A 22,449-nucleotide genomic window follows, 5' to 3' on the forward strand; every position below is an offset into this window, starting at 1 on the left:
AGACTTGGTCTTTTGCTTAGTGCTGTATTACCTATGCATTAAGCTTTGGAAATGTTCCATAAATGGCTGGATGTACAATACAAGCATAATGGAGATGAAATACAAGGTTTCCTAGCCTATGCATTAAGAGCCTTGGGTTTATTGGTTTCCTGTGCATTTAGAGTATATTTTTACCATTTGGATATTTTGTTGTACATTGATGCAATATATACTGTAAGTAATTAGTGCACTTTCTCCATTCCACTATACGTTCCCTGGATCTATTAAGTGTATTGTCCATTTTATAGGTACAGTTTTGTTTGAATTAAAAATAAATAAATATTAAAACGTTGATTTAACAAATTTTAAAAAATAATTAGGATGAACCAGAATGTAATCACATAAAATGTATGTAACATCATAGTTTATGAATATAAATGTATGGCTTATTGAAATATGTTGTAGGTGCATTGTAGTTCATCTATAGAGATGCTATAGAATGCACTTTACTCACTACTACCCATATATAGTGCTTTGGACAGACCAGGCACGAACACTTGTCCTGTTAAATTTTGATAATAAATGTTCTCCTAGAACTATTTTCATAATTTAAAGGGATAGTATAGTAAAAATTAAACTTTCCTGATTCAGATACAGCATGCAATTATAAGCAACTTTCTAATTTACTCCTTTTATCAATTTTCTTCATTCTCTTGGTATCTTTATTTAAAAAAGCTGGAATGTAAGCTTAGAAGCCGGCCCATTTTTGGTTCAGCACCTGGGTAGCGCTTGCTGATTGGTGCCTAAATGTAGCCATCCAATCAACAAGTGCTTCCTAGGTTCTGAACCAAAAATGGGCGAGCTTCTAAGCTTACTTTCCAGCTTTTTAAAATAAAGATACCAAGAGAACGAAAAAAAAAATTGATAATAGGAGTAAATTAGAAAGTTGCTTAAAATTGCATGCTCTATCTGAATCATGAAAGTTTCTATTTGAGTAGACTATCCCTTTAAATTATTAGTGTTGTGGTAGTGCAGCTATAGTTTGTTTGCTGCTGTTTTATGTTTTATCCCAGTTTTTCAATGCTAGTTACTCTTGGATGGCTGAAAATGGAGGTGCAATTTACCTCATACCAGTCAGTAGCCAGTGGACCTGTGAGAATTTTAAGTAAATTGTAATTTGTTTGGCTATATGAAAAATAACATGTATTTAGATCTCATCAGATGGCATTAACATTTTGTGTTTGTTCATCAATGTTCCCTTTTGTCTAATATATTTTATCTAAAGATCTGATTTCATTGCCAAAAATATAAAACAATGCAGAATATCAGACAATATATAATATACATGTTTAATATTGTTTCATGTTTTTTATACGTTCAAATTATCATTTATTTGTATAGTGCCGCCAAATTCCGTATGGCTAGTTATGGAATTTCCGTAGCGCTAGTTATGGGATTTAACTGAAAAGTATGCTGTAACTACAAAATGTATTATAATTTATTTTTATTACCGTCAATGTTAAAGCAATATTTTAACGTTTTGAAATAATTTTTGAGCTTGTATTTTATATGTATGTGTGTATATATATATATATATATATATATATATATATATATGTATGTATACACTGCTCAAAAAAATAAAGGGAACACTTAAACAACACAATGTAACTCCAAGTCAATCACACTTCTGTGAAATCAAACTGTCCACTTAGGAAGCAACAGTGAGCGACAATCAATTTTGCATGTTGTTGTGCAAATAGGATAGACAACAGGTGGAAATTATAGGCAATTAGCAAGACACCCCCAATAAAGGAGTGGTTCTGCAGGTGGTAACCACAGACCACTTCTCACTTCCTATGCTTTCTGTCTGATGTTTTGGTCACTTTTGAATGCTGGCGGTGCTTTCACTGTAGTGGTAGCATGAGACAGAGTCTACAACCCACACAAGTGGCTCAGGTAGTGCAGCTCAACCAGGATGGCACATCAATGCGAGCTGTGGTTAAGAAGGATTGCTGTGTCTGTCAGCGTAGTGTCCAGAGCATGGAGGCGCTACCAGGAGACAGGTTAGTACATCAGGAAACGTGGAGGATGCCGTAGGATGGCAACAACCCAGCAGCAGGACCGCTACCTCAGCCTTTGTGCAAGGAGGAACAGGAGGAGCACTGCCAGAGCCCTGCAAAATGACCTCCAGCAGGCCACAAATGTGCATGTGTCTGCTCAAACGGTCAGAAACAGACTCCATGAGGGTGGTATGAGGGCCCGACATCCACAGGTGGGGGTTGTGCTTACAGCCCAACATCGTGCAGGACGTTTGGCATTTGCCAGAGAACACCAAGATTGGCAAATTCGCCCCTGGCACCCTGTGCTCTTCACAGATGAAAGCAGGTTCACACTGAGCACATGTGACAGACGTGACAGAGTCTGGAGACGCCGTGGAGAACGTTCTGCTGCCTGCAGCATCCTCCAGCATGACCGGTTTGGTAGTGGGTCAGTAATGGTGTGGGATGGCATTTCTTTGGGGGGCCGCACAGCCATCCATGTGCTCGCCAGAGGTAGCCTGACTGCCATTAGGTACCGAGATGAGATCCTCAGACCCCTTGTGAGACCATATGCTGGTGCGGTTGGCCCTGGGTTCCTCCTAATGCAAGACCATGCTAGACCTCGTGGATGGAGTGTGTCAGCAGTTCCTGCAAGACGAAGGCATTGATGCTATGGACTGGCCCGCCAGTTCCCCAGACCTGAATCCAATTGAGCACATCTGGGACATCATGTCTCGCTCCATCCACCAATGTCACATTGCACCACAGACTGTCCAGGAGTTGGCAAAAGCTTTACTCCAGGTCTGGGAGGAGATCCCTCAGGAGACCATCTGCCACCTCATCAGGAGCATGCACAGGCGTTGTAGGGAGGTTATACAGGCACGTGGAGGCCACACACACTACTGAGCCTCTTTTTGACTTGTTTTAACCCCTTAATGACAGTGGACGTACCAGGTACGTCAGTGAAAAAACTTCCCTTAATGACAGGTGACGTACCTGGTACGTCCTCTGTTGTCTTAAGTGCTGGAAGCGATCATGATCGCTTCCAGCTGCTTACAAGGGATTGTAGTGATGCCTCAATATTGAGGCATCACTACAATCCCCCATTTTACATACCGATGCAGAAAGGGCCACTCTGTGGCCCCATCTGCATTGGCTATGTATTTAATCAAAAGTGTTGGTGTATAGGAGCTTCATTTTCATAGACTTACATCTAGATGTTATCAATTAACCGATTTCTCCTTCTCACAATATTCTGCCGGTCCGGCGGTTGCGGCGAGGGTCGGCGGGTGGGTGGTGTGCGCGCGTGCGTGCGCACGCCAAATTTACAGCCCATTGAAAAAAACAACCGATCGATCTAGATGCAGTGGCATCTCGGTTGTTTAATAAGGGATCTGGGAGGGGGAGGGTTGAAGATTATTTAGGGGGGGCCAGCTACACTACAGAAAATATTTTATATTTAAAAAGTTAAAAAAAAAACTATTTTGGGGGGGCAAATTGGGTACTGGCAGACAGCTGCCAGTACCCAAGATGGCGGCAAATAGACAGAGGGGGAGGGTTAGAAAGATGTATGGGGGGATCAGGGAGGTTGTGGGGTAAGGGGGGATCTATCACTGCAGACTTTATGCAAAAAAATAAAAAAAAAATAAAAAAAATATTTTTATTTCAGTATTGGCAGACTTTCTGCCAGTACTTAAGATGGCGGTGACAATTGTGAGGTGGGGAGGGAAGAGAGCTGTTTGAGGGGGGTCAGGGGGGGATCAGGGGGTGGGATGTGTCAGGTGGGAGGCTGATCTCTACACTAAAGCTAAAAATTAACCCCACAAGCTACCTAATTAACCCCTTAACTGCTGGGCATATTACAAGTGTGGTGCGCAGCAGTATTTAACGGCCTTATTATTACCAAAAAGCAACACCAAAGCCATATATGTCTGCTATTTCTGAACAAAGGGGATCCCAGAGAAGCATTTACAACCATTTGTGCCATAATTGCACAAGCTGTTTGTAAATAATTTCAGTGAGAAACCTAAAATTGTGAAAAATTTAAGTTTTTTTTTTTTTATTTGATCGTATTTGGCGGTGAAATGGTGGCATTAAATATACCAAAATGGGCCTATATCAATAATTTGGGTTGTCTACTACACTACACTAAAGCTAAAATTAAACCTAAAAGCTCCCTACAAGTTCCCTAATTAACCCCTTCACGGCTGGGTATAATACACGTGTGGTGTGCAGCGGCATTTAGCGGCCTTCTAATTACCAAAAAGCAACGCCAAATCCATATAGGTCTGCTATTTCTGAACAAAGGGGATCCCAGAGAAGTATTTACAACCATTTATGCCATAATTGCACAAGTTGTTTGTAAATAAATTCAGCGAGAAACCTAAAGTTAGTGAAAAAAATTGTGAAAAAGTGAACAATTTTTTTTATTTGATCGCATTTGGCGGTGAAATGGTGGCATGAAATATACCAAAATGGGTCTAGATCAATGCTTTGGGATGTCTTCTAAATATAAATATATACATGTCAAGGGATATTCAGGGATTCCTGAAAGATATTAGTGTTCCAATGTAACTAGCGCTAATTTTGAAAAAAAGTGGTTTGGAAATAGCAAAGTGCTACTTGTATTTATGGCCCTATAACTTGCAAAAAAAGCAAAGAACATGTAAACATTGGGTATTTCTAAACTTGGGACAAAATTTAGAAACTATTTAGAATGGGTGTATTTTGGTGGTTGTAGATGTGTAACAGATTTTGGGGGTAAAAGTTAGAAAAAGTGTGTTTTTTTTTCAATTTTTTCCTCATATTTTATATTTTTTTATAGTAAATTATAAGATATGATGAAAATAATGGTATCTTTAGAAAGTCCATTTAATGGTGAGAAGAACGGTATATAATATGTGTGGGTACAGTAAATGAGTAAGAGGAAAATTACAGCTAAACACAAACACTGCAGAAATGTAAAAATAGCCATTGTCATTAAGGGTAAGAAAATTGAAAAATGGTCCAGTCATTAAGGGGTTAAGGACATTACATCAAAGTTGGATCAGCCTGTAGTGTGTTTTTCCACTTTAATTTATAGTGTGACTCCAAATCCAGAACTCCATGGGAAAACATTTGATTTCCATTTTTTCATTTTTGTGTGATTTTGTTGTCAGCGCATTCAACTATGTAAAGAACAAAGTATTTCATTAGAATATTTAATTAATTCAGATCTAGGATGTGATATTTTAGTGTTCCCTTTATTTTTTGGAGCAGTGTGTATATATATATATATATATATATACATATATATATATATATATATATATGTATATATATATATGTATATATGTGTATATATATATATATATATATATATATACACAAAACACGGAAGGGGACTCACTCTCATACCGGACCGGGTACACATCCCATGACCCTGCAACATAAGCTAGCTACACAACAGATATGATAATGCTCACAATAATGTGCTTTTATCTACAAAATATAACATTGCAGTCATTGTAGTCTTTTTGCTGTATAAATTACTCTTCTATTTCTATTGAACTGTTGAGTGGAGAACATCAATTGTATGTACACATGTTCCTCATTTGTAATTTACATTGCTTGTATTGGTTTTAAATTTACCCAAGAGAAGATCCTTATAAAATTAGCTTCCGGTTACTTAATATACTATATTTTCTTTAAATTTTGATAATTTTCTTGGATACAGTACATGATGTGGAGTAAGGAGCATTAAAGCTGTTTCATTTTGTATTTACTTTTCCTATAAGTAAAGTGGACACATTAACACAAGCAGTTAATATTAGTTTATCTCCAAAAAAAAAATGTTACTTAATTTATTTATTTTCATCTCTCAGGGAATATTTTCAGTTACTTGCCCCCATCCTGATATCTTCCTTGTGGCTAGAATTGAGAAGGTCTTACAAGGAAGTATTGCTCACTGCGCAGAGCCTTACATGAAGAGCTCAGATTCAGCAAAGGTGAGTGGACACGTTTAATAAATACCCCAATACTGCTTATTAGGTTGTTTGGTATTTGTGATTGGTTAGTAGTTGGTGCCCACTCCTATTCTTTTTTTTTTTTTTTAAATACAGCAAGAACACCTGAACAAATAATTACACTTGTGTATTCTCCAATATTGCCAATATATTGAATCTCATTGAGATTATGAATATGCGATTATTATTATTACATTACATTTATGCAGTATTTATATAGTATTATATATTTAGTAAATATATAGTATTTATATAATAAATAACGTTCAACATGCTAAATATTCACTTGAATAGTTCAAGTCTGTTCAGGGAAAAACACTTAAAGAGACCAGAAACCCAAATTCTTCTTTCATGATTCAGATAGAGCATGCAATTTTAAAAACCTTTCTAATTTGCTTCTATTATTACATTTTCTTCGTTCTCTTGGTATCTTTTGTTTAAAAGCAGGAACATTAGCTCAGGAGCATGCACATGTCTGGAGCACTATATGGCAGCAGTATTGCAAGAATGTTATCCATTTTCAAGAGCACTAAATGGCAGCACTGTTTCCTGCCATTTACTGCTCCAGGCACCTAGCAAGTTATCTTCAATAAAGAATACCATAGGAATGAAGCAAATTTTATAATCGAAGTAAATTGGAATCTTTTTTTAAATTTGTATTTCTCTTGTTAAGTGTATCCAGTCCACGGATCATTCATTACTTGTGGGATATTCTCCTTCCCAACAGGAAGTTGCAAGAGGATCACCCACAGCAGAGCTGCTATATAGCTCCTCCCCTCACTGCCAAACCCAGTCATTCTCTTGCAACTCTCAACAAAGATGGAGGTAGTAAGAGGAGAGTGGTGTATTATAGTTAGTTTTTTAACTTCAATCAAAAGTTTGTTATTTTTAAATGGTACCGGAGTGTACTGTTTTATCCCAGGCAGCATTAGAAGAAGAATCTGCCTGTGATTTCTATGATCTTAGCAGAAGTAACTAAGATCCACTGCCGTTCACACATATTCTGAGGAGTGTGGTAACTTCAGAGGGGGAATGGCGTGCAGGTTTTCCTGCAATAAGGTATGTGCAGTTAACATATTTCTAGGGATGGAATTTGCTAGAAAAATGCTGCTGATACCGGATTAATGTAAGTTAAGCCTAAATGCAGTGATTTAATAGCGACTGGTATCAGGCTTATTAACAGAGATACATACTCTTATAAAAATGTAATATAAAACGTTTGCTGGTATGTTAATCGTTTTTATATATGTTTGGTGACAAAACTTATTGGGGCCTAGTTTTTTTCCACATGGCTGGCTTGATTTTTGCCTAGAAACAGTTTCCTGAGGCTTTCCACTGTTGTAATATGAGTGGGAGGGGCCTATTTTAGCGCTTTTCTGCGCAGCTAGAATTACAGACAGAGACACTCAGCTTCCTTCTGCATGATACAGGACATCTCTGAAGGGCTCAAAAGGCTTCAAAAGTCGTGTTTGAGGAGGGTAACAACCACAGTAGACCTGTGGCAGTTGTTGTGACTGTGTTTAAAAACATTTTTGTCATTTATTATTCAGTTTTTGGTATTAAGGGGTTAATCATCCATTTGCAAGTGGGTGCAATGCTCTGCTGACTTGTTACATACACTGTAAAAATTTCGTTGGTGTAACTGCCTTTTTTCACTGTTATTTCAAATTTTGTCAAAATTTGTTTCTCTTAAAGGCACAGTAACGTTTTTTATATTGCTTGTTAACTTGGTTTAGAGTGTTTTCCAAGCTTGCTAGTCTCATTGCTAGTCTGTACAAACATGTCTGAAACAGAGGATACTTGTTCATTTTGTTTAAAAGCCATGGTGGAGCCCCATAGGAGAATGTGTACTAAATGTATTGATTTCACCTTAAACAGTAAAGATCAGTCATTATCTATAAAAGAATTGTCACCAGAGGGGTCTGTCGAGGGGGAAGTTATGCCGACTAACTCTCCCCACGTGTCTGACATCAGGGACGCCCATAGCGATTACTTTGCAGGACATGGCTGCAATCATGAATAATACCCTGTCAGAGGTATTATCCAGATTGCCTGAATTGAGAGGCAAGCGCGATAGCTCTGGGGTTAGACGAGAAACAGAGCGCGTAGATGCTGTAAGAGCCATGTCTGATACTGCGTCACAATGTGCAGAACCTGAGGACGGAGAGCTTCAGTCTGTGGGTGACGTCTCTGAATTGGGGAGACCTGATTCAGAGATTTCTAATTTTAAATTTAAGCTTGAGAACCTCCGTGTATTGCTTGGGGAGGTATTAGCTGCTCTGAATGACTGTGACACAATTGCAGTGCCAGAGAAATTGTGTAGGCTGGATAAATACTATGCTGTGCCGGTGAGTACTGATGTTTTTCCAATACCTAAAAGGCTTACAGAAATTATTAGTAAGGAGTGGGATAGGCCCGGTGTGCCCTTTTCCCCACCTCCTATATTTAGAAAAATGTTTCCAATAGATGCCACTACACGGGACTTATGGCAGACAGTCCCTAAGGTGGAGGGAGCAGTTTCTACTTTAGCAAAGCGTACCACTATCCCGGTTGAGGACAGTTGTGCTTTTTCAGATCCAATGGATAAAAAATTAGAGGGTTACCTTAAGAAAATGTTTATTCAACAAGGTTTTATTTTACAGCCCCTTGCATGCATTGCGCCTGTCACTGCTGCGGCGGCATTCTGGTTTGAGGCCCTGGAAGAGGCCATCCATACAGCTCCATTGACTGAAATTGTTGACAAGCTTAGAACACTTAAGCTAGCTAACTCATTTGTTTCTGATGCCATTGTTCACTTGACTAAACTAACGGCTAAGAATTCCGGATTCGCCATCCAGGCGCGTAGGGCGCTATGGCTCAAATCCTGGTCAGCTGATGTGACTTCAAAGTCTAAATTACTCAACATTCCTTTCAAGGGGCAGACCTTATTCGGGCCTGGTTTGAAAGAAATTATTGCTGACATTACTGGAGGTAAGGGTCATACCCTTCCTCAGGACAGGGCCAAATCAAAGGCCAAACAGTCTAATTTTCGTGCCTTTCGAAATTTCAAGGCAGGTGCAGCATCAACTTCCTCTGCTTCAAAACAAGAGGGAACTTTTGCTCAATCCAAGCAGGCCTGGAAACCTAACCAGTCCTGGAACAAGGGCAAGCAGGCCAGAAAGCCTGCTGCTGCCTCTAAGACAGCATGAAGGAGCGGCCCCCTATCCGACAATGGATCTAGTAGGGGGCAGACTCTCTCTCTTCACCCAGGCGTGGGCAAGAGATGTTCAGGATCCCTGGGCGTTGGAGATCATATCTCAGGGATATCTTCTGGACTTCAAAGCTTCTCCTCCACAAGGGAGATTTCACCTTTCAAGATTATCTGCAAACCAGATAAAGAAAGAGGCATTCCTAAGCTGCGTACAAGATTTCCTTGTAATGGGAGTGATCCATCCAGTTCCGCGGACAGAACAAGGACAGGGGTTTTATTCAAATCTGTTTGTGGTTCCCAAAAAAGAGGGAACCTTCAGACCAATTTTGGATTTAAAGATCCTAAACAAATTCCTCAGAGTTCCGTCATTCAAGATGGAAACTATTCGAACCATTTTACCCATGATCCAAGAGGGTCAGTACATGACCACAGTGGACTTAAAGGATGCCTACCTTCACATTCCGATTCACAAGAATTATCATCAGTTCCTGAGGTTTGCCTTTCTAGACAGGCATTACCAATTTGTAGCTCTTCCATTCGGGTTGGCTACAGCCCCAAGAATTTTTACAAAGGTTCTGGGCTCACTTCTGGCGGTCCTAAGACCGCGAGGCATAGCGGTGGCTCCTTACCTGGACGACATCCTGATACAGGCGTCAAGCTTTCAAATTGCCAAATCTCATACAGAGATAGTTCTGGCATTCCTGAGGTTGCATGGGTGGAAAGTGAACGAAGAAAAGAGTTCTCTATCTCCTCTCACAAGGGTTTCCTTCCTAGGGACTCTAATAGATTCTGTAGAAATGAAAATTTACCTGACGGAGTCCAGGTTATCAAAACTTCTAAATGCTTGCCGTGTTCTTCACTCCATTCCGCGCCCCACGGTGGCTCAGTGCATGGAAGTAATTGGCTTAATGGTAGCGGCGATGGACATAGTGCCATTTGCGCGCCTGCATCTCAGACCGCTGTAATTATGCATGCTCAGTCAGTGGAATGGGGATTACACAGATTTGTCCCCTCTACTAAATCTGGATCAGGAAACCAGAGATTCTCTTCTCTGGTGGTTATCTCGGGTCCATCTGTCCAAGGGTATGACCTTTCGCAGACCAGATTGGACAATTGTAACAACAGATGCCAGCCTTCTAGGTTGGGGTGCAGTCTGGAACTCCCTGAAGGCTCAGGGTTCATGGACTAAGGAGGATAAACTCCTCCCAATAAATATTCTGGAGTTAAGAGCAATATTCAATGCTCTTCTAGCTTGGCCTCAGCTAGCAACACTGAGGTTCATCAGATTTCAGTCGGACAACATCACGACTGTGGCTTACATCAACCATCAAGGGGGAACCAGGAGTTCCCTAGCGATGTCAGAAGTCTCCAAGATAATTCGCTGGGCAGAGACTCACTCTTGCCACCTGTCAGCGATCCATATCCCAGGTGTAGAGAACTGGGAGGCGGATTTTCTAAGTCGTCAGACTTTTCATCCCGGGGAATGGGAACTCCATCCGGAGGTGTTTGCTCAATTGGTTCTCCGTTGGGGCAAACCAGAATTGGATCTCATGGCGTCTCGCCAGAACGCCAAGCTTCCTTGTTACGGATCCAGGTCCAGGGACCCAGAAGCGGCACTGATAGATGCTCTAGCAGCGCCTTGGTTCTTCAACCTGGCTTATGTGTTTCCACCGTTTCCTCTGCTCCCTCGTCTGATTGCCAAAATCAAACAGGAGAGAGCATCGGTGATATTGATAGCGCCTGCGTGGCCACGCAGGACCTGGTATGCAGACCTAGTGGACATGTCATCCTTTCCACCATGGACTCTGCCTCTGAGACAAGACCTTCTAATACAAGGTCCTTTCAATCATCCGAATCTACTTTCTCTGAGACTGACTGCATGGAGATTGAACGCTTGATCCTATCAAAGCGTGGCTTCTCGGAGTCAGTAATTGATACCTTAATACAGGCACGAAAGACTGTCACCAGGAAAATTTACCACAAGATATGGCGTAAATATCTTCATTGGTGTGAATCCAAGAATTACTCATGGAGTAGGGTTAGGATTGCTAGGATATTGTTCTTCCTCCAAGAGGGTTTGGACAAAGGATTATCAGCTAGTTCTTTAAAGGGACAGATTTCTGCTCTGTCTATTCTTTTACACAAGCGTCTGGCAGAAGTTCCAGATGTTCAGGCATTTTGTCAGGCTTTAGTTAGAATTAAGCCTGTGTTTAAACCTGTTGCTCCTCCATGGAGCTTAAACTTGGTTCTTAAAGTTCTTCAAGGGGTTCTGTTTGAACCCCTTCATTCTATTGATATCAAACTTCTATTATGGAAAGTTCTTTTTCTGATGGCTATTTCCTCGGCTCGAAGAGTCTCGGAGTTATCTGCCTTACATTGTGATTCTCCTTATCTGATCTTTCATTCAGATAAAGTTGTTCTGCATACAAAACCTGGGTTTTTACCTAAGGTGGTTTCTAACAAGAATATCAATCAAGAGATTGTTGTTCCATCATTATGTCCTAATCCTTCTTCAAAGAAGGAACGTCTTTTGCATAATCTAGACGTAGTCCGTGCCTTGAAGTTTTACTTGCAGGCTACTAAAGATTTTCGTCAAACATCTAACCTGTTTGTTGTTTACTCTGGACAGAGGAGAGGTCAAAAGGCTTCGGCAACCTCTTTCTTTTTGGCTTCGGAGTATAATCCGTTTAGCCTATGAGACTGCTGGACAGCAGCCTCCTGAAAGGATTACAGCTCATTCTACTAGAGCTGTGGCTTCCACCTGGGCCTTTAAAAATGAGGCCTCTGTTGAACAGATTTGCAAGGCTGCGACTTGGTCTTCGCTTCATACTTTTTCCAAATTTTACAAATTTGATACTTTTGCTTCTTCGGAGGCTGTTTTTGGGAGAAAGGTGCTACAGGCAGTGGTTCCTTCCGTTTAATTTCCTGCCTTGTCCCTCCCATCATCCGTGTACTTTAGCTTTGGTATTGGAATCCCACAAGTAATGGATGATCCGTGGACTGGATACACTTAACAAGAGAAAACATAATTTATGCTTACCTGATAAATTTATTTCTCTTGTAGTGTATCCAGTCCATGGCCCGCCCTGTCCTTTTAAGGCAGGTCTAAATTTTAATTAAACTACAGTCACCACTGCACCCTATGGTTTCTCCTTTCTCGGCTTGTTTCGGTCGAATGACTGGATATGGCAGTGAGGGGAGGAGCTATATAGCAGCTCTGCTGTGGGTGATCCTCTTGCAACTTCCTGTTGGGAAGGAGAATATCCCACAAGTAATGGATGATCCGTGGACTGGATACACTACAAGAGAAATAAATTTATCAGGTAAGCATAAATTATGTTTTTCTGTCTGAGTCACTAAAGAAAATGTTGGGGTTTCATATCCCTTTAACTAATCATAATTTGTTAAGCAGTGTAAAACATTAGACCAGCTTGCATGATAAAATGACCTCTTGTTCATCATTTTATTTTTATATTTTCTCACTAATCTCTCCCCCCAGTTATGTCTGTGTTGTACGTGCTCGGTGTTGAGTACTAGCTTTTGCTTTCTCTCTAAGGAGACAGTTTGAAGGGCAAGTTGTGTTTGGTAAAACCTGTCTGTTTACATGTCTCCATATTTGACAATACATTATTCATTGTAATTAAAAATTTATAGAAACTCTTGCTGTAGCTTTAAATTTTTAAAGCCCCAGGAGTGTTTATCTTTAAATGGTTTATTTTTATCCATCTCAAATTGATTAAAGAAAAATGCTGGAGAAGCTAATCTTCTTTTAGCATAAAATGTCATCTTCTATGTCAGTTCATATCAGCTAGAAAGTTATTGTAATGCAGATATTATGAACTATGTTATGTAATAGATTCCTACAAAGCCAGCCCAATTTTAAAATAAGTATTATATATATATACAGGTAGCCCTCAGTTTACGCCGGGGTTAGGTTCCAGAAGGAATGGTTGTAAATCAAAACCGTTGTAAATTGAAACCCAGTTTATAATGTAAGTCAATGGGAAGTGAGGGAGATAGGTTCCAGCCCCCTTTCAAAATTGTCATAAGTAACACCTAATACATTATTTTTAAAGCTTTAAAATGAAGACTTTAAATGCTAAACAGCATTATAAACCTAATAAAAACATCACACAACACAGAATATATAATTAAACTAAGTTAAATTAACAAAAACATTTGCTAAACAGCATTATAAACCTAATAAAATAATCACACAACACAGACTTTACTTGCATTTTTCTGCAAACAGTTATTTCTATGCATTCCAATCTGGACTGATTTATAGACAGGAAGATCTTGTTCCTTTGAAATCTGCTCAATAGTTTAGGTCTGGTTAAACAGATTAATTTCAGATTGCTTGGCTTTGCTGCAACACAAGCGGACAGCTCCACCTACTGGCTATTTTAATAAATGCACTGCTTCTCAATGCTTTTCAATAGCAGTCACATGACTGGAAAAAAAGGTTGTTATTCTGAAACGGTGTAAATTGAACCTTTGTAAAACGAGGGCCACCTGTATTTGGTACTGTTTGGTATATAATGCATCTTGCCACTAAAGGTGAGAGAAAATTTGTAGAATTAGTTGAGACTTTTCTTCTATCCACTTTCTGTTGGTTTTTTTTGTTTGTTGTCAGAACATCTCATACATTTACTTATTCACAAATGGATCTCATTCCTTGTTTCTTCTGCAGATTCTGGACATTCTTCAGTATTGTGTTTATTTACATATTGACATGAGTTATCATGAAGTCATTTTCCCATTCAAACATCCTAGTTCTCTGTTATGTTAACGTTGCATACTTTCAAGTCAATTGGCTGTGGATCCAGAACCATACCAGATCTGGGTGCTTATCTCTGATTTTTGTGAAAACCTGGTTATTCTTTTTCTGCCCCACACTTTATTAAAAGTGTTCAGTTTTGTAAATATGTCTGGGTTTTTTGTTCTGTCCAAGTCCTAAAGCCTTTGTCTCTAAGATTGATACTTTTAGCTAGATGGAAGTTACTTACTAAACTGATTAGGTGCTTTTCATTTATGCTGTGTTTAGAAAGGCTAAGATTTAATTTACCTATTAGATTTTTTTCTTCTATCTTTATAACTTATAAGCGTAGAAAGGCATCTTTGTGCCCATTAGGTTGCCATTTACTTCTGTTATAAAATGTACTTTATTTTTTTGAAATCCTTTGTTTGAAAAGCATACCTAGGTAGGCTAATGAACAGCAAAGCGTTAATGGGGGGGGGGGGGGTAGGTGGTGATTGGTGGCTACACATATATGCTATTTGTCATTGGCTCCCCAAATATGTTTTTCTACTTCCCAGTAGTGCATAGCTGCTCTGCTGTTGACTTGTATGTGCCTAGCCCATTTGCAAGGATTACAAACACAATCCATTAGAAAAAGGTATCTACTGTTTATCAACAGGAAACCTCATTAAAGTCTATGGAGATTTTCTTAAGAAATTTGATATGTTTTTGTAAAGGATTGTGATCAGCCCCATTGTAAGATCATTTTATTATTGCACTATTGCTTGCATAGAACACAATACAGCTTTCTCTAATGCACATTAAGGCAGGTGCTTGGTCCTCTCTCAATATATTTGATAAAGCTAAATTGTACTTTTGCTGGTAACATTTAGAGGGAAGATGTTATAGGCTGCATTTTCTCAAATCTGTGAAAGCAGTTTATGATCCACACCCAGACTTTCTTATATGTGTAGAGCATATCATCAACCTATGAGATGAAACAAAATAAGTTATTAATCAATTTCTTCATATTCAAAATGATAACTTTATACAGTTTTACACTTCTCTGTATATCAAAAAACTAAATGTATAGGCTTATCATATTATGTGCTAGATAACAATTAACTGAAAAGTAATACTTTTTTAAATAATATATATTTTATAAAATAGGTCTAAGTCCAGGGTGTGTCTTTTGCAATCAAGCATTATGAATTATTCTTTTTCCCAAGACCCAGTGCCATGATACCACATACCTTCGTAACAATATTTTTATGCTTGGTCTGAAAATATCTGAAGTAATATAAAAGAAAGCTGCATTTTTTGGCAAAGTGATTAAAATCTGTGCATACTTTATTCCTTATTGTTGTCAAACTTGAAAGTGTTGTAAAAGGTAATGACACACACTTCACACGCACTCAAATAACACACACACACACACCACATGCACTCAAATAACACACACACACACACACCACATGCACTCAAATAACACACACACACCACACAGGCACTCAAATAACACACACACACACACACCACATGCACTCAAATAACACACACACACACACACCACATGCACTCAAATAACACACACACACACACCACATGCACTCAAATAACACACACACACACCACATGCACTCAAATAACACACACACACCACACAGGCACTCAAATAACACACACACACCACACACGCACTCAAATAACACACACACACCACACACGCACTCAAATAACACACACACCACACACGCACTCAAATAACACACACACCACACACGCACTCAAATAACACACACACCACACACGCACTCAAATAACACACACACACACACACACACACACACACTACACACGCACTCAAATAACACACACACACACCACACACGCACTCAAATAACACACACACCACACATGCACTCAAATAACACACACACCACACACTCTCATGCAGCACACATATATTCTCATATAACACATACTCTCTTACAACACTCACACAAGTTGTGACCCAGTAAACATGGTGTTGTGACTCAGTAATGGGTCCCGACCCATGGTTTGAAGAACCCTGATTTAGAAGATTTAGCAGCTAGATATCTTACATTTTATTTATGTATTACTTATTCAAGATAAGACAAATCAACGTAAATCACATAAAATGATGGTAAACTCTCCCCTTTATAAAAAAGATCCGGAATTGTTGTGATATTTTAGAAGGAGTTTCATTCATCAGTTGTAATGAAGATGCGCTATAAATTACTTTTTAATGTAGACACGAAATTTAAATACCCAGAGCTTGGCCGCCCACTTCAAAAGTAAATTTTTTCTGTTAGCTAACGGTTTGAATTGTCCAATAAGCGCTCTAGCTACAACAAAGGGGGGAGCGCTGATTGGAGAATAGTTCAAACCTTTAGCTCACAGAAAAATCGACTTTTGAAGTGGGTGAATTAAACTCCATCTAAAATATCACTAACATTCCAGGTCTGATTTTATAAAGGGGAGAGTTTACCATCACTTTAATGTGGATTACCAGGACATTTACCTTTTATGTTAATCTAGCTCAGATTAATGGTTTGTGTTCTGTCATATATTACATAATGTTTGGGAGGTATTGGGGGGGGGGGGGGTGAGAAAATAAACAGTGCAAATTAATAGCCATTTGTATATGTTTAGATTTAGTGGGATATTAACTCAGCTTTGAAAAATGAATGTAGGTTGTATACATTTACTCATTTGAAGTTCAGACTAAGTGCTACTGCATTGTCTTGTTATCTTGCATTTGTTGATTATGCAAATCTACTGTGTTGACTGGTCCTTTAAGCTTCCATATAAAAAGTTGATCTTAAATGGAAATTAAATCCATTTTTTTCTTTCATGATTCAGATAGAGCATACAATTTGAAACAACTTTTCAGTTTGCTTTTATTATCTAATTTGGTATCATTTGTTGAAGAGCATACCTAGGTAGGCTGAGGAACAGCAATGCACTACTGGGAACTAGTTGCTGATTGGTAGTTGCACCTATACGGCTCATCTGATGTGTTTATCTTACCCAGAGTAGTGCATTGCTGCTCATTTAGCAAAGGATACCAAGAGAATGAAGCACATTTTATAATAGAAGTAAATGGAAAAGTTGTTTAAAATTGTAATTTCTATTTAAATTCTGAAAGAATTTTTTTTTTTGAGTTTCATCTCTCTTTAACAGATACCAGCATATTTCACATATAGTGAATCATCACGTGTTTACCTGGTGTAATAAGGATATAGGTTGGTAATTCTGCTTTATTGCAGTTATAAAAAAATGTAGATGACTATTATTATTATTATTATTATCAGGTATTTGTAGAGCGCCAGCAGATTCTGCAGCGCTAGACTAGATGATTTGGGGGAATTAGAACTAAAATCTAGTGTTTTATCTACAATTGAATTTTAGCTTCCCCATAATATTTTAATGAGATACCTCAAGCTGGTAATAAAATTGTTAAAAGGGGTTGATAATCTCAATTGGTTACATCTTACAAATGCCAGAGAGCATTGTAGTGCTGCTAATCTTTTAGACGGCTAATAAAAATTATATTAAACGAACAATAGATGCTTATTATACATTAGCATTTAAATGGACAGTAAAGTCAAAATGAGACTTTAATGCAGACACAGCATGTTATTTGAAACAACTTTACAATTTACTTTGTACACTTAGTATTCTTTGTTAAAGAGTAAATCTATGTTTGCTAATATGAGCTCAGGAGTGTGCATGTGTCCTTAGTATTCTGTGGCAGCAGTTTTTTACAACATTGTATGTAGCAGGGTTATAAACAGTTTCAGTCACTGTAACTATAGAGTACTAAAGACGCGTGCACTCTCCTGAGTGCCTATGGGCCTAGCTAGACTTCAACAAAGGATACCAAGAGAACAAAGCATATCTGATAATTGAACCTAAAAGTTTAATTTTGACTTTACTGTCCCTTTAAGCCTTCCATTGCAAACAGTTTGCATAGAAAATGAGGATTTTTTTTTATCATGTCCACTGCTGTAGCCAGTTAGGGACAGATATAAATGCTGAAATCAATTATTCACTCTGTTAAATGTAATACTTCATGCAAACTGCAACATGCAGTATTCAGTGGGGAACCATGGAGAAAAGAGAGACAAATTAGCGGAAAACCAGGCACTATTATTAAAAGTACATTGTTATTTTTCTTACTATGCATAATCAAAAATAGTATAAAAGTTTTAATTTGAAGCTTAATGTTACTGTTTCTTGCAGGTTGCACAGAAGGTTTTGAAAAATGCCAAACAAGCATGCGGCAGGCTTGGGCAATACAGGATGCCATTTGCATGGGCAGCAAGGTAACTTGTATACCTGTAACTGTAAAGTGTCTACACCATAATAACAGTGGAAGCAGATTCATACTCACTGCTCCAAAATGTGATCTGAGAAGAAAAAGACAAATAACTTTAAATGAAAGAATATGATATAGGAAATAATGTGAGCACTAAACAGAACTGCATTTCTGTAGTAAATGTGGCTCTCCTTTGAACTTCCATTTCCATTAAAGGGACACTAAATACATTTTATGCCCCCCCCCCCCCCACTGTAATCATGGGTGCCACAATTTTGGAACCTAGGTTACTCTGCAGGTATGTGAAGGAGAATTGCAAATACATCCGCTCTGGAATGTAGTGCAAGTGAGATTTTAACATGGTGACACCCATGACTAGAGGGAGGCAGGGAATAACCTCAATACTATTCTTATTAAATGTAGTTAGTGTTTAATATCCCAATATCCCTTTAAAAGCCTAGTTGGAAACTCTAATGCTAGTGCAAGTTATTCTTGAAGCCATTCATGAGACTGACTTATTCACAGCTATGGGCAATCAAGGCGTAACACAAGAAAAGGAAATCCAGGCAATTAGAAAGTTAAATTAGATATTGGGTAATTTACGCTTATTGTACTAAGAACACAGAACGTGTGTGTTTGCTTTTGTAGAATGTTTTGGGTGACTGTTATGAGGAAAATGTAATGCCTTGAGTTTACAGAAGATATTACTTGTAATTAAGCTCAGCATTAAACATGCAATTTTATATGTTTTCTCTGGAAGAACTGTCTTTCAGCTGCTAGTATAATCTGATTCCTCTATTACTGTAAAACTGCATACAACAATTGTTTGTTTTATGTTTTCCTTCTAGAACATTATTTAAAGATACTTCTGGAACACTGGACAAAACTGCGAGATTTTCTGCACTTTATAGACAGGACAGCAATAAGCTTTCCAATGAAGATATGTTGAAGCTGCTTGCTGACTTTAGAAAGTGAGTGTTTATATACTGAGAGTACATTTACAGTGTGCATAATTGGGTTGCAAGTTGCAATTAAGAGGAAAAAAAGATCATGTAACGTAGAGATGCAGTCAATAAAACTCAGCAAATTCTGAAATAGGATAAGATAATCATTCTGGAAGTGCGTTTATATTAATTGATTTTACAATGAAGGAATTATTTAGCGCTAAAATAAGATTAATAGCTGTTACACAAATTATATATTTGGAGAAACTACACACCCCAGGGTAATTACCTAGAGGCATTTTTACTTTTTGTAATGGAACCCTTTTATTGTCACGGGAATAAACTAAGAAAAAAAAACAGCATGAAATACATGCTGTTTGTAGAGTGTATGTCATGTAAAGTAGGCACCCCACTGACAGCTGTGCAGTCTCAGGAACACCCTGTCCCTGCATTCAATAGCCTAGGGTGGCCTCCATAGTGCCGTTTACCTGTTGTTGCCAAGACCAACGCTGCTGCCGTACAGCATTTATCCATAAGACCTTAAAGTGTTAGTGATATTTTAGATGGAGTTTAATTCATCAGATGTAATGAAGATGTGCTGTAACTTGCTTTTTAATAAATCTATACAGATATATATATATATAACATTTAAATACCCTGACTGTATACATACAGGTATTTATAGTTCTTGATACAGTGTGCTTTTGCCAAGGTATCTGATCTTTTCACATTAAAGATGCCATCCCTGAATATTAAAATGACATGGTGGCTCTACTTGTCCTGTCTTAAAGGGACATGGTCATAAAATACTGTACAAGCACATACAATAGAATGATTTGCCACTGTAATTTATCTATTTAAACACAGTAACTCTGGGTATCATCTGGTTAACAAATGAAGCTAAAATAACAGAACATTCTTATATGTATATAAACTGTTCCACTCTAGTCTGGATTTAAATTTGGGGGTACAGGATGAGGCATTTTGTATATTTGAAGAAATGAAACATCTGGTGATCAAAAGCTGAAAATCTGTGCAAGTGTGAGTGGGCTGAAAACATATGTAGTGATAAACATATATGCACGTGCATTGCAGGAGCTTTTGGCAAACAATTATATTGCATTTTTTTACTTCTTAAGTCTCTGACATATCAGAGAACAAATCAGATTTATGTTTCTATGAATTTATATAATCTGTGCAATAAGGATAGAATTACCACCATCAAGGCCTTTTACCTGCCATGTTTGTAATGTTAAATTGCTACAGGGAATTGCCCTATATACAAAGCGACATTTAGCTTAAAGGAACAGTAAAGTCAAAATGAATCTAACATTCATTGGATAAGGAGCACAATTTTAAACAACTTTCCATTTTACTTCTCTAGGTATTCTTTGTTATAAAGTAACCCCAGGTGAACTCTGGAGTACGTGCATGTGTTTAGCCTTCCGGCAGCAGTGTTTGCAACAATGTTTATAGTAATGTTATATGTTGTTGCAAACATTGCTGCCATAGAATGCTATAGACACATGCACACTCCTGAGCTCCTATCAGCCTTCCTAGGTTTACTCTTCAACAAAGAATACAAAGAGAACAAATTAAATTTGATAATAGAAGTAAATTGGAAAGTTATTTAAAATGGCATGCTCTATCTAAACTGTGAACGTTTAATTTTGACTTTATTGTCCCTTTAGTTAATTGAGTAAGTATAACATTATCTCCTGAATATATTTAAAAGTATAGACATTGAAAAATATGTGCTTCATTTTAGACCTGAAAAGATGGCCAAGCTTCCAGTTATACTGGGAAATTTGGATATTCACATTGACAACGTAGCCCCTGATTTCCCAAGTAAGTACCACATTTCCTTTACAAATTGAAGTTTAAATGTAAGTTTTTCCATATTCCAATGTATTGTTTTATTTGGTTTAATCTTTCAGATTATGTTAACTCCTCATACATTCCTATGAAACAGTTTGAAAACAATGCAGAGACAATGGTGACCTTTGAAGTAGAGGAATTTGTGCCCTGTATACCAAAACACACTCAGCCTTTCACCATCTATAACAATCATCTTTATGTTTATCCAAAGCACTTAAAATATGATGGCCAAAAAGCTTTTGCTAAGGTAAGTTTTAGCATCTTTAACAGATTAGAATTTGTGTAGCTCATCTGCCCTTTTATTGTCTAACTTGTTAAAGGGGCATTCAAGTGGTATGTGTGTGTGTGTGTATATATATATGTGTGTGTGTATATATTTATATATGTGTGTATATATATGTGTGTATATATATACAACTTTTTAATTTATTTATATTATCAATTTTTCTTAGTTCTCCTGGTATCCTTTGTTAAGAATATTTCTAGGTGAGCGCAGAGGTGTGCACATGTCCTTGGCCATCAGTCAAGTGTTTGCAAAAATGCTTTAAAAATGTTATACATGGGACTTCCGGTGCGAGGGACTAGCGGATGGCAGGAGGGAACGAGAGCTCCGACATTACGGGTGACTAAAGGCTGATTTATACTACTACTTTTTCGCTGTCACTCCGCTTCCACCACAGCTTTATCTTGTTGGGAGCCCTTTGCTTGGTTATCGCCGACTGATTACGTATCTTGTGTAGGGCTGGACAACGGCTCTAACTCCCCCGGTTGTGAAAAAGTAAGGAGACCCACGTGGGCGGTCATAATACACAGCGCTACGTAACCTACATGCCCCAGGCTTAAAGAGACTATCTTAGGTGCTCCAGACTTGAGCTACAGACCTGGGGGCACTTCAGACCCATCCTCTACTCGTTTGTCTTATTGCGAGTGACTGGGCACACGTAAGGGCGGCTGAATCCTTTTGAGGCCCTGGCGGTTACCTTTCTGACCGCGCAGACGGGGCGCAGACATCTACGAGTGGGGAGTAGAGTAGGAGCACAGTCATAGGAAGACACAACGGCTGTTACAGGCTTGGCAAAATCCTCACCTCTTGGAAATAGGTGACAGTAAGCGCTTCTCTTTCCTTTACACGGCCCTGGCCCCACTTTCTCTTCAACATATCGGATCTTACAAATAGACCCACCCGGCCACTTGGGAACATTATATTTCTGGAAGCCTTAGTGCCCTAGAGACTGACATGGTGGTGCCTGTAACCTCGGGGGGGGGGGGGGGGGGGCTACAAGAGTCCCTGTGCTTTACTACCCACATACCTTCTGGTAAGAGAAT

General features: G+C 38.5%; 1 protein-coding gene across 3 annotated transcripts in view; it reads left to right on the forward strand.

The window, feature by feature from the left end:
* DOCK9 (dedicator of cytokinesis 9) overlaps positions 1-22,449 on the forward strand; it is a 736,189-nt gene that overhangs the window by 395,111 nt on the left and 318,629 nt on the right. For all 3 annotated transcript variants that reach the window (XM_053707819.1, XM_053707821.1, XM_053707820.1), the window contains exons 13-17: positions 5,885-6,007; positions 18,226-18,308; positions 19,150-19,272; positions 21,014-21,093; positions 21,183-21,370. In XM_053707819.1, the coding sequence (XP_053563794.1) occupies positions 5,885-6,007; positions 18,226-18,308; positions 19,150-19,272; positions 21,014-21,093; positions 21,183-21,370 (597 nt within the window). The remainder of the gene's footprint in view (positions 1-5,884; positions 6,008-18,225; positions 18,309-19,149; positions 19,273-21,013; positions 21,094-21,182; positions 21,371-22,449) is intronic.

Source organism: Bombina bombina, chromosome 3, assembly GCF_027579735.1.
Source record: "Bombina bombina isolate aBomBom1 chromosome 3, aBomBom1.pri, whole genome shotgun sequence".
In the NCBI taxonomy this organism is placed as follows: domain Eukaryota; kingdom Metazoa; phylum Chordata; class Amphibia; order Anura; family Bombinatoridae; genus Bombina; species Bombina bombina.